General features: G+C 38.1%; 1 protein-coding gene across 1 annotated transcript in view; it reads left to right on the top strand.

Annotated features, from left to right (window-relative positions):
- The window catches only part of ZC3H12B (zinc finger CCCH-type containing 12B), a 599,195-nt gene extending 587,132 nt beyond the window's left edge, over positions 1-12,063 (top strand). The window contains exons 5-7 of the mRNA XM_072818273.1: positions 4,187-4,421; positions 5,059-5,165; positions 6,360-12,063. Coding sequence (XP_072674374.1) covers positions 4,187-4,421; positions 5,059-5,165; positions 6,360-7,780 — 1,763 coding nt within the window. The 3' untranslated portion in view covers positions 7,781-12,063. The remainder of the gene's footprint in view (positions 1-4,186; positions 4,422-5,058; positions 5,166-6,359) is intronic.
- Positions 12,064-12,792: the final 729 nt, after the last annotated feature.

Genomic DNA, 12,792 nt, shown 5'->3' with positions numbered 1-12,792 from the left:
CTATTTTCTGCACTTTATTACAGTTTCTGTGACCTTTTTAAGAATGAAACATTGTGACACTTTGATGGCTCAGTTGGACATCTGCTTTCCACTCAGTCATGATCCTAGGGTCCTGCAATAGAGCTCTGCATCAAGCCCTGCATTGGGTGCCCTGCTTGTCACTGAGTCTGCTTCTCTTTCTGTCTGCCTGCTGCTCCCCCTGCTTGTTCTCTCTCTCTTTCTCTCTGTCAAATAAACAAAGAAAATCTTTTTAAAAAATGAAAAAAAAGATAAAAGATAAAAATTGAACTACCTAAGATCCAGCAATTGTACTATAATTGTACTACTAGGTATTTACCAAAACAATACAAAAATACTAATTTGAGGGGAGACATGCAACCTGATGTTTATAGCTGCATTACCTAGAATAGTCATATTATAAAAAACCCAAATGTCCATCAACTAATGAATGGATAAAGAAGATGTGAGATATACCTGCCTTCAGCCCAGGGCCTGATCCTGGAGTCCCAGGACTGAGTCCCATGTCAGGCTCTCAGCATGCTCCTCCTTCTGCCTCTCTCTCTCTATCTCTCAAGAATAAATAAAATCTTTAAATATATATATATATACATTTATATATATTTATATATATAAATAAATATATATATAACTCATCGTTGGAGGTATATATATAATATAAAAGTATATTATATATTATATATATTTATATATTATAATATATATATATATATATATACCTCCAATGATGAGTGGCGCTGGAGAGTATTATGCTAGCAAAATAAAGCAGTCAGAGAAAGTCAAATACCATATGATTTCACTCATATGTGGAATTTAAGAAACAAAACAAAGGAGCATAGGGAAAAGAAGAGAGAGAGAGGCAAACCAAGAAATATACTCTTAACTATAAAGAATAAACTGATGGTTACCAGAGGGGAAGTTGGGGGTGGAATGGATTAAATAGGTGATAGGGATTAAGGAGTGCAGTTGTTGTGACTTCACCACATGTTGTATGTAAGTATTGAATCACTATATATCGTACCCTAGAAAATAATATTACACTGTACATAATTGGAATTTAAATAAAAACTTTAAATGGGGGGAAATAGCCATATGATCATTTAAATAGGTGCAGAAATAGTATTTCACAAAGTACAACATCCATTCATTATAAAAACCCTAAAAAACGTAGGTTTAGAGGGAATATATCTCAAATTAATAAAGGCAATATATGAAAAACCCACAGCTAACATGATCCTCAATAGGGAAAAATTGAGAGCTTTCCCCCTAAGGTCAGGAACAAGACATGTATGTCCACTCTCACCACTATTATTCAACATAGAACCAGAAGTCATAGCCACAACAATCAGACAATAAAAAGAAATAGAAGGCACCAAATCAGTAAGGAAGAAGTAAACTTTCACTATTTACATATGACATGATATTCTATATAGAAATTCTGAAAGCCTCCAAAAAACTGCTAGACTGATAAATGAATTCAGTAATGTTGTAAGATACAAAATCAGCATACAGAAATCTGTTGCATTCCTATACACCAATAATGAAGCAGCAGAAAAAAAAATTAAGAAATGAACCCCATTTACACTTGCACCAAAACCAATAAGATATTATTCCTAAATAAACCTAACTGAAGAGACAAAAGAGCTATACTTTGAAAACTATAGAACACTTATGAAAGAAATTGAGGAAGACACAAAGAAATGGAAAAATATTCTATGCTCATGGATTGGAACAAACATTTTTAAGAAGTCTATGCTACTCAAATCAATCTACCATTTATTGCAATCCTTATCAAAATATAAACAGTATTTTTTACAGAGCTAGACCAAACAATCCTAAAATTGGTATGGAAACACAAAATACCCTGAAAATCAAAGCAATCTTGAAAAATGAAAGCAAAGCTGAAGGCATCACAATTCTGAGCTTCAAGTTATGTTAGAAAGCTGTAGTAAACAAAACAATATGGTACTGGCACAAAAATAGACACATAGATCAATGGAACAGAATAGAAAACCAGAAATAAACCCACAATTATATATGGTCAGTTACTCTTCAATAAATCTGGAAAGAATATCCAATGGGAAAAAGACAGTTTCTTCAACAAATGGTGTTGGGCATACTGGACAACAACAAGCAAAAGAATGAAACTGGACCACTTTCCTACCCCATACACAAAATAAACTCAAAATGGATTAAAGACCTAAATGAGAGACCTGACATCGTAAAAATTCTAGAAGAGGACACAAAACAGTAATGTCTCTGACATCCACAGCAAATATTTTTCTAGATATATTTCCTGAAGCAAGAGAAATAAAAGCAAAAATAAACTATTGATACTCCATCAAAATACAAAACTTCTGCACAGTGAAGGAACAATCAACAAAATTAAAAGGCACCCTAAGGAATGGGCAAAGATATTTGCAGATGATATATCTGGTAAAGGGGAATTATCCAAAATATGTAAAGGATTTATACAAATTAATACCAAAAAACAAATAATCCCATTAAAAAATGGGCAGTAGTCATGAACAGACATTTCTCCAATGAAGACATATGGATGGCCAACAGACACATGAAAGATGCTCAACATCACTCATCCTCAGGGAAACAGAAATCAAAAATACAATGAGATATCACCTCACCCCTGTCAGAATGGCTAAAATAGAAAACACAAGAAACAAGTATTGGCAAGGATGTGGAGAAAAAAGAACTCCTTGCACTGTTGGTGGGAATGCAAAATTTTGTAGCCACTGTGGAAGTTCCTCAAAAAAGTTAAAAATAGAACTACTATCCCCAGGGGTATATCCCCCCAAAATGCAAAAAAAAAAAACAATGCAAACACTAATTCAAAAAGTTACATGCACCTGTATGTTTATAGCAGCATCATTTCCAGAATATGGAAGCAGCCCTAGTGTCCATAGATTGATGAATGGATAAATAAAATGTAGTGTATATACATACAATGGAATATTCTTCAGCCATAAGAAAGAGTGAAACCTAGTACAACTGAAAGTAATATGGCACTGTATGTGATTTGGAATTAAAACAAAAACTTAAAAAATATATTTATACCAAAAAATGAAATCTTCCATTTGCAATGACATGAATAGAGCTAGACAGTATAATGCTAAATGATAAAAGTCATTCAGAGAAAGAAAAATATCATATGGTTTCACTGTTATGTGGAATTTAAGAAACAAAACAAATCAGCAAATGAAAAAAATTGAGAGATAGACCAACCAAAAAACACTCTTATCTATAGAGTGTTACCAGAGAGAAGTTGGGTGGTGTGGATAGGTGAATAGGTGATGAGGAATAAGGAGTACACTTTTCTTGATGAGTATTTGTGAATAATATTTCTTTATTAAAGAAGGGGCCTGCAAAGGCAAACATGCTTAAGGCCAATGATGCAACTCTAATGTCAGTAGGATTACTACATTCACTTACAACACTATATGAAGCTAGCTCTTTATAGCATTTGAGAACATATAGACCCCAGTCCTCTGAGTATCAGCTGTTTGCATGATGTGCCAAATAAGTAAGTCAGAGTGGTGGTCAGAGCTGTGTTGTGGAGTTGTCTGCCAGCTTCTGAACAGGGTCCCAACTTCATCTGAGAGTAGATCCTGACCCTGCTCAAGTCCAGCTTGTGTGCTTTCTTTCCTCAGCAGTTAAGAGGCCAAAAGGAAAGGGGGTCAGTACTCAACATGCTACAGCTTTATATCTCCTTAATTGTGGCTTTCCTTCAGGCAGAAGGCAAAAATGTAATGTATGGAATGATGCCTTACCTTTCTCCTGGCAGGCACATCCTCAGCATACTGCTCTGTTTTCTTCAGCAGTCAAAAGATGGTCCTTCCTCCAAAGGGCAAAACAATCATCAAGAATGCTAGGATATCAGTGTTATTTTTCACTCTTCATGGTAGTTTTTGAAACTTAGATGTCATTGAATCCAGTTCCTTCACTTTATGGAAAACTGAAGTCCCAAGGAGAAGGTCTAAGTCTAAGGTCACAATCCAAATTGGTACCATAGCCAGGAATAGAGGCCACTTCCTCTCTAAGGGCAAATAACATATTCATCTAGTACAAACATCTGTACTTGTAATATGAGGATAATGCTGGTAATTTCCAAAGATGGTTTCTACTCTGTGGCATATAATCTATATTTTGACAGATCAAGATATTCTACGTAAACTGGAGAAAGAAAAGATTCTTGTCTTCACACCATCCCGAAGGGTCCAGGGCAGAAGAGTTGTCTGTTATGATGACCGGTTCATAGTCAAATTGGCTTTCGATTCTGATGGCATCATTGTATCTAATGATAACTATCGAGACCTTCAAGTTGAAAAGCCAGAATGGAAGAAGTTTATAGAGGAGCGGTTGCTGATGTATTCCTTTGTGAATGACAAGTACGTTGCTTTCAGTAGGCTCTGAATAACCTAAATCCAAGTTTCACTAGGAATAGATTATTTCATTTCAATAAACATTTACTAAACATTTACTGTGTACTGTGCATTATGCTGATTGGCATGGGGATAAGAGGCTGAATAAGAAACAGGACTCACCCTTAAGAGTCTCAAAGGGTAGTGAAGAGAGAGAAAGAGAACCACAATGTGTAGTGATAAGCAGTATGGTTAGAATTTTTAAAATTTCTTTGTCTACATGAAATGATAGGAAAAAGCCTCAAACAGGAGATGACATTTGAGGTGAAGTTTACTGTCTGTTTACAGACAGAAAAAAGGGGACTACTGGGCATTACAGGTAAAGGGACTATCATGAATAAAGGTATAAAGATGTGAAAGTGGGTTTCATGTTGGGGAACCATTATGGTTGAAACATATAGTCTACAGAAGAATCATACACTGGAAAAATCGTGTGTGTGTGTGTGTGTGTGTGTGTGTGTGTGTGTGATCAAATGAGAATGGAGGGAGGAACTGCTGGCTTAGCTTGAGGCAAAAAGGGCAATTAGAAGGCTGTGACAATGAAAGTCTGAACTCCTAAAGGGGGTTGAAAGGAAGACATTTACCTCTTACTATTTGCTTTCAGATTTATGCCTCCAGATGATCCTTTAGGACGTCATGGCCCAAATCTTGAAAATTTCTTGAGAAAGAGACCTGTTGTTCCGGAGCACAAGAAGCAACCGTGCCCTTATGGTGAGTACCTATGTGCGGAACTGAGTTCTATACTATGGGAAACATAAGGACTATATAGATACTTACCTCTCAAAGATTTCCCTTTCAAATGGAAAATCCTAACTTGTCCCCTTCTTGTGACTTAATGTCTCTGTCTTTATGTATTTTCGGTTAGGCATTTAAAGAATCATCCTAGAAACTGCACGAGGAAAAGGTAACTAGAATTGAAGGGAAGATAAGTTGTTACTTGTTTAAATAATGCATGTGTTTTAGCTGCCTCCATCTTAAGTGGTGTTACTGGAGGCAGGGAAGTACAGAAACCCACATGGCCTATGGAAGCAGAAAGGGTAATGCCAAATTGGATTTGGCCCTAAGAAGGACATGTCTCTTAAGCAGGTGATTGCACTCTCTGTCAACTAATAATACTCTTTTCTTCAGTTCTGTATTTTCCAGTTTGCTTCCAAACTTCTTTTTCATTTGCTTTTTTAAAATATAGTTTTCTAGAGTGCTTTCATAATCTTAAACAAGTCCCTCTGATACAAAGTTTGTGAGCCTAACAGTGCAACATGGGCTGCCTGGTCTAAGGCTACTTTGGATGTTCACTCTTTTTGGATAATCACATATTTATGGGACATCTTGGATTTTTTCTTTTTCTCAATTAACTTTTATTTTAATTATAGAGTACTTTCATTTAATCTACATTATCTTCATTTAATCTACACAGTGTCTGTATAATATAGGCATAATTATGGACTTTTATATGGAAGAAGAAATTGAGGCTCAGAAAGTAAAGTCACTTACCAAAGTTACATGGCTAGTAAGTAACATAGCTGGAATTGAAATTCAAGTCTGACTGGCTACCAAGCATGTGTTTTTGGCATAGCACTATGCTGCCTGCTGCTACCCTATACCACCTCAGCATGCAGGTTATGCCTAGACAAAATTGTGAGTTATAGGAAAATGAAGGCTGTTCAACTCTCAGTTCTTAGCTTTTACACTGAAGTTTCCTCTCCAGCTTTCCACTTCTCCCCTATCCCCTTACAGCGTATGATGCCTCGTTGATGTTGTCCTGCCTCTCATCTTCATGGACAGTTAATTTTCTTCCTTAATCTCAAACAGTAAAACTCTAACCTGAGTAACCAGATTGTTACAACAGTTTCTGACAGATTTGCACTGGTATGAGAGAGAGTCTTACCCCAAGGCATTATTTTTCAGGCAAAAAATGCACCTATGGCCACAAGTGCAAATACTACCATCCGGAGCGGGCCAATCAACCACAGCGTTCCGTGGCTGATGAGCTCCGCATCAGTGCCAAACTGTCCACAGTGAAAACCGTGAGTGAAGGCACCCTGGCCAAGTGTGGCACAGGGCTGTCTAGTGCCAAAGGTGAGACAACCTCAGAAGTCAAACGTGTGACCCCCAAGCGCCAGTCGGATCCCAGCATCCGGTCCATGGCTGTAGAGCCTGAGGAATGGCTGTCGATTGCCCGTAAGCCTGAGGCCAGCTCTGTCCCCTCACTTGTGACCGCCCTAAGTGTCCCCACAATCCCACCCCCTAAAAGCCATGCAGTGAGTGCACTCAACACCCGTTCAGCCAGCAGCCCAGTGCCAGGATCCTCTCATTTCCCCCACCAGAAGGCCTCACTGGAGCACATGGCTAGCATGCAGTATCCCCCAATCCTGGTAACCAATAGCCATGGGACTCCTATTAGCTATGCTGACCAATATCCAAAGTTTGAGTCCTTGGGGGACCATGGCTACTATTCAATGTTAAGTGACTTCTCCAAACTGAACGTCAACAGCATGCATAATCGAGAGTACTACATGGCTGAAGCAGACCGAGGAGTATATGCCCGGAATCCCAACCTCTGTCCTGACAACCGTATGAGCCATACCAGGAACGACAACTATTCCTCTTACAACAACCTGTACTTGGCTGTAGGTGATAGCCATCCTGAGGGCAGTTTGAAGCTGCATCGTTCGGCATCTCAGAACCGTCTTCAGCCTTTTCCTCATGGTTACCATGACGCCTTAACGCGAGTGCAGAACTATGGCCCAGAGGATTCTAAGCAAGTCCCCCACAAACAGTCAGTTCCCCACTTAGTTCTGCAAGCCCAGCACCCAGCAACTGGCGTATGCTCCAGCGGTCCTGGAGACTACTCTATGCTTCCCAATATCCATCCTGGGGCAACCCCCCAGCCAGGACGTGCCCTGGTAATGACTCGTATGGACAGCATTTCTGACTCCCGCCTCTATGAGAGCAACCCCATGAGGCAAAGGAGACCTCCTCTGTGCCGGGAGCAACATGCCAGCTGGGACCCATTGCCCTGTGCAACTGATTCCTATGGCTACCACTCTTATCCCTTGAGTAACAGCCTCATGCAACCATGCTATGAGCCAGTCATGGTACGGAGCGTGCCTGAAAAGATGGAACAGCTTTGGAGAAATCCTTGGGTTGGAATGCGCAATGATAACAGGGAGCATATGATCCCAGAGCACCAGTATCAGACTTACAAGAACCTCTGCAATATTTTCCCTTCAAACATTGTTCTTGCAGTGATGGAGAAGAATCCCCACACAGCAGATGCCCAACAACTGGCAGCTTTGATTGTTTCTAAGCTTAGGGCTGCTCGTTGACATGACATAGAAGTTAATCCTTTATACAAATATAAATACTAATAATGCATTAATACTATGATGAGTAATAATTTTGTGTTGCGCTTTACAAGTTACAGTGTTTATGTTATTTGAAGCTCAAAACAACCTTGTAAGATAAATCTTACTGATGTCTTATTTTCTAGAAAAAGAAACTAAATCTCATTGAGATTAAGTTCCTTGCCAAGGTCACACTGCTAGCAAGTGACCAAATCATGGCTCATACTCAAGTCCTCTGACTCCAAGTCCCATGCTTTTTTGCACGGCACCATGCAGGCAATGGAGGACAAAACTCAGGGGGAGAAGGTCTAACTGCAAGAATCTCCCAAGGGATTCCATTACCAACATTTTCTTAATCACATATTCTATATTACAAAGTATTGATAATATATCTAATTTTAAAAGGAAGAGCATCAGGAGCAAATTATATGTTGAATTAACCTTTGGGGATTTTTAATAGGATATTTAAAGCTATTTAAAAGCAAATGCATAAATTATTGCATGAATATCTGACCATTCAATATCTTTACTAACCAAGCTATAGGGTCACATCAAAGCTTCTAGAGGTATATTTCAACTTATTGTTAGCAATTATATTGCATGTATAACTGTATGTATTTAGTTTAAGATGTTTCTGTATTTCCATATAACCTTTTATATAGTGATAATGAGAAGAAAAGCTCTGCACAGTCCTTAGTCTATAGTTGTATAGATCATGAATCTAATTTGATTTTATGTCACATTTCATAGTTACGACCAGTTTTGAAAGTGAAATTACATGCCAATATTTGAATATTGTTTTCTTAGACACCAGAGCAAGCTAGCTCTACTTCCTTTGCAGTTTTTACTGGTCAACATTTACTGATAGTTCTTAGCTTTTATATCTCTTCACCTTAGCAAATTAAAGATCAGATTACAGCTTTTTATTTCAGAGGAGCTGATGGAAAAGCTCAAGATCCAAGCATATCAGGTTTGTGCTAAAAAAGCACAGAAGTTTGACCAGGACCAAGGGAGTTACTACCAGACTTCACTTCCTTTTTACCAGGAGAGATGGCCAAACGTGCAGCATTAAATGATGAACACAAAAGCTGCATTCAAGGAGGGTCTAATGGATACTTTTTAGACTTCTGACCTATGCAGTATTCGACATCACAGGATAAAACGTAATGGAGGACAGTGCACAGTCATGTAATCCACTTTCTCTTGTTGTCCACCCTTTGGGAAATAAGGTTGATCACTGGTGGAACAGAATTTCTTTAGGAAACAAAACGAGGGGATTTCTAAGTGGAAAAAGGCAGCTTACAAAAGGAGATGGTACATCTTTGCTAATAACTGGCTCAGTTATGCACTTCAAATATAGCAAACAGGATGCACTTACCCTTAGATAATTATTAAATGCATTACTAAAGACAGCAGGACTTTGGGTTGGGTGGCACCATTTGTGCAACTAGTATCTTGCTCAGGGTGGAAAACTTTGTAGCTAAATGCCTCCTCTAGAGGCATTATTGGGTTGTTTTTTTTTAAGCTGTACTAAATGAACCCCTTTTTTTAATCCATTGTATATTAAACATTTTGAACCATGACCTGCTCACTATTTCTTGAGCTGGAACTTGCTAATTTCTATGATTTTTTTTTTATCATGAAAGTTAAGAAGGCCTGGTCTAGGTCTTTTGTTGCTTCATGAGAAGGTGTGACACTCTCTATAAATGTTTCTTATCGTGAAACCCTCCACACGTGAGTCTGTAGTTAGGATTGTTTCTGGTGGTTTCATAGTGGCTTGCATGCTGCTTTCTGGCTTTCTATCTCTGTCCTAGTTGATCAAAACTGCATCTCAATCAGCATTTATCTTCAGTTAACCACAGCTTTGTATTCATCTCCTACTCTCTGATCTTTCCATTCCCCAGCATGCTGATATGCAAAAAGTACTTTCTGTCCCATATAGAATAGAGAGTGACAGTTGCCACTGAAACTAGTGTTTGCAATTCAGTTTCACCCAAATTTTATACACTTTATTTTCAACTTATACAAACATTTTATTTTCAACCTCTTGGACCTTCTGAATCTGTCCCATGTCTAAATCAAGGGTATTTGACAATCTTAGATGACTCTACTAACTTTGTACCTGTTAGTTCATCTTCCTACCAAAATCATCAATGGCACCACAGTATCTACTAGCTGCACAATTTTCAGGGAAGCACAAGATTTGTCTTGTCAGCTGCAATTTATCTCAGATAAGTTCATATTTAATACTTGGGAAAACTGTAAGCTCCTCCCAACACAGGACGTATTTTTAAGGCAGCATATGTATTTTTTATTTTCCAAAACCAATTGTCATTCTTCTCATAAAATGTGTACAAGCCAAAGTGGCTAAAAGCAATGCTTCAAATAATCAGAAATGACCTTTTGTTGATACAAATTATATCTTTTTTTCCTGATTGCATAAGAACAAATGTACAAAACTCATAATAAACTAAGTTAGGTACTGACTTTTCACCATGATGTTTGTGGCACTGTGTGTCACAGAAAAGCAGCCTGGGAGTCATGAGGGAGCTATTTACAAAGGGCAGTAGTGGTTTATAGACAAAGACAATTTTTTCAAGGCTTCCTTATTACTATGCACACAGCTATTATGTGTACAGTTTCAAGGATTATATTGCATAAGTTCTCTTTAGCCTATTACATTTAATATGTCCCCAAAAAAGGAATTTTGTGTCAAAATTGTGGTAGTGAATCATCTGCAAGAAGCTAAAATTATGAATGCATGAATCTAGCATGCTTTTTAGTGAGGTTATTAGAGAAACATTTTCTTTATACTGGTATCTGTACACTTCTTGACTTTTCCATATTGTCTGTAACTATAAAACAACAAATACAAAGAAGCACTGGGACCTTCTCAGTTCTCCTGATAATAAAATCAGGCCTCTTTCTTAGGGTTAAGCTTGTGTTCCTGAGAATACTTACCTCCAAGCACTCAGCAGGGGTTACTGCAGTGTTTAGTGTGGTTTTCAAGGACCAGTATATTTTGCAAGAGGTGCTTTGTACTTTTAATTTTTTCACTGAATTTCTGAACTCATAGAAAGTCTGTGCCTATTCAGGTCTTAGATTTTATACATTTTGTGATTTTTGTTTCTTTTTGTGATTTTGTTGTGGTTACTTTTATTTCAACCTGAAGAAGTGTGATTCTAGAGTGGCAAGGTCAATTCAATTACTAGAGCCTTTTCAAAGGACGCATGTAGCCATTGCACTATCTTTTAAAGTGTAAAGTATAGAAAGGAGAATGACAGATGCCTTATGGAAAGGGTCTGTAAAACTTTTCTTTTTCTAAGTAATAATATAAGTATTCTCTCTTTCTTTCCTAGTTTCCAGAACACTTTGAAAACCCATTTTTTTTCTATTTGAGAATAAATTCTCTTTATACAGTAATTCAAATATTGATACCCATTAACCTTTGGCACTGAGCTTTCTTCTAACATAGAAGAATTCATTTTGAGAGGCGCTCATTTACTGTTCTATCTATGCTGTTAGTATGGGACTTCGTACAATTGCCCTTTTTGAGGGCCAACAATTTCAATACACTTTTACTCTGTGAACCAGGTCTGAAACTGCACAGGGAAAATACTGTTAAGCTATCCAAAGAGCTCTGCTCAGGTCTCTTCCTAACCCTTCTCTGTCTTCCCCTAGTTTTCTCCTCCTCACATCTGACACTGAGGAGGGCATAGTCTTAAACTTGAAGTGGCACTACAGTTAGTTCTCATTGGAAACCAAACCGGTATGTTTTGGGAACCTGCTTGTCCAAAGTATTCGATGCCTTTGGAAAGACTCAGCATATTCAATGTCTACCATATTGTAGCTAGCTATATACATAGACAGATTGACTATTTCTAGTCCTGATTTATATATCACTGAGCTATAGTAGTTTGCTTTATCCATTTGTGGGATTAAACAAATACTGTTTAATGGTTGTAAACTTTTATAAAACCTCTTTGGGTTTTTTGTTTGACCCAAACATAACGTAAGTCTCAATGACAAAATACACAAAGCCAACCAGAGGTGAGTGAAAATATGTCCCATCCCCAGTTTTGTCTTCCCCTATAACGCAGGTGCAATGCTTTGCTATGTTTTCACTAGCATGAATATGCTATGACTACATAATGAGGTTTTATTGGTTTCACCTATAATCATGATTGAAAATGCTGTATCATTGACAATAATGAACTGTAACCACACTTACTTTCTGCATAAACTATTTGTCTACTAACTACAAATGACTGTGTTTCTTTAAGAACATCAACAACAAAAGCCATACCACACTGACCTATACACACATTCTAGTTCACTTCTAAAAACTTAATTTTCTTCCCTTGGGAAATTTAAATAAAAACTTGAAACTACAAAAAAATTTCTGTCCTTGGGACTTGCATCGTGAGATAAGTTATAAGGAGAGGGATCTCCCCAAATGACTTCATCTGAATTTTACCACAGTAAGCATATGCCTTCTTCTATTTTTGTATACTAACACAGCCCTAAGTGCTACTCATAGGGCTGGACTGATCCAAGCCTCCACTCATGGGTCAGAACTAGGTGGAGGGTTCAGGGCCCAGCTTAATTTCTTACCTGATATCTTCAGGGACATAGAAATATCATCTGCTGGGCATTAGCCAAATATCAGAGCTAGAAGCATTCTGGCACCCTTACTTACAGAGAAGCCACTGATGGAAGCTTAGCTTCCATCAAGTTATAGTTGTGCGAACTGAGGATCCAAGAACTAAAGAGGTTTGACTAAGGCTGAGGGAGGTAATGGCAAAGCTACAACTGGAACCCCAGGCCTCATTGCTCCCAGGCCAGTGAGCTCTTTATTAAAGTGGTGTCTCCTCTTCCCTCATGCTTTTTGGGAGCATCCTACTCCCACCTCAAGCCCCTCACCCACCCTGAACAATTGAGGCCAGTCCTATTCTAAAGGCAGAGATGACCACAGTTGCTACAGGAAAGTCCAG

The sequence above is a fragment of the Canis lupus genome, chromosome X (assembly GCF_048164855.1).
Source record: "Canis lupus baileyi chromosome X, mCanLup2.hap1, whole genome shotgun sequence".
Taxonomy (NCBI): domain Eukaryota; kingdom Metazoa; phylum Chordata; class Mammalia; order Carnivora; family Canidae; genus Canis; species Canis lupus.
Note: the sequence above shows the minus strand (reverse complement) of the source record. Positions and strands in the feature narration are given on the sequence as shown.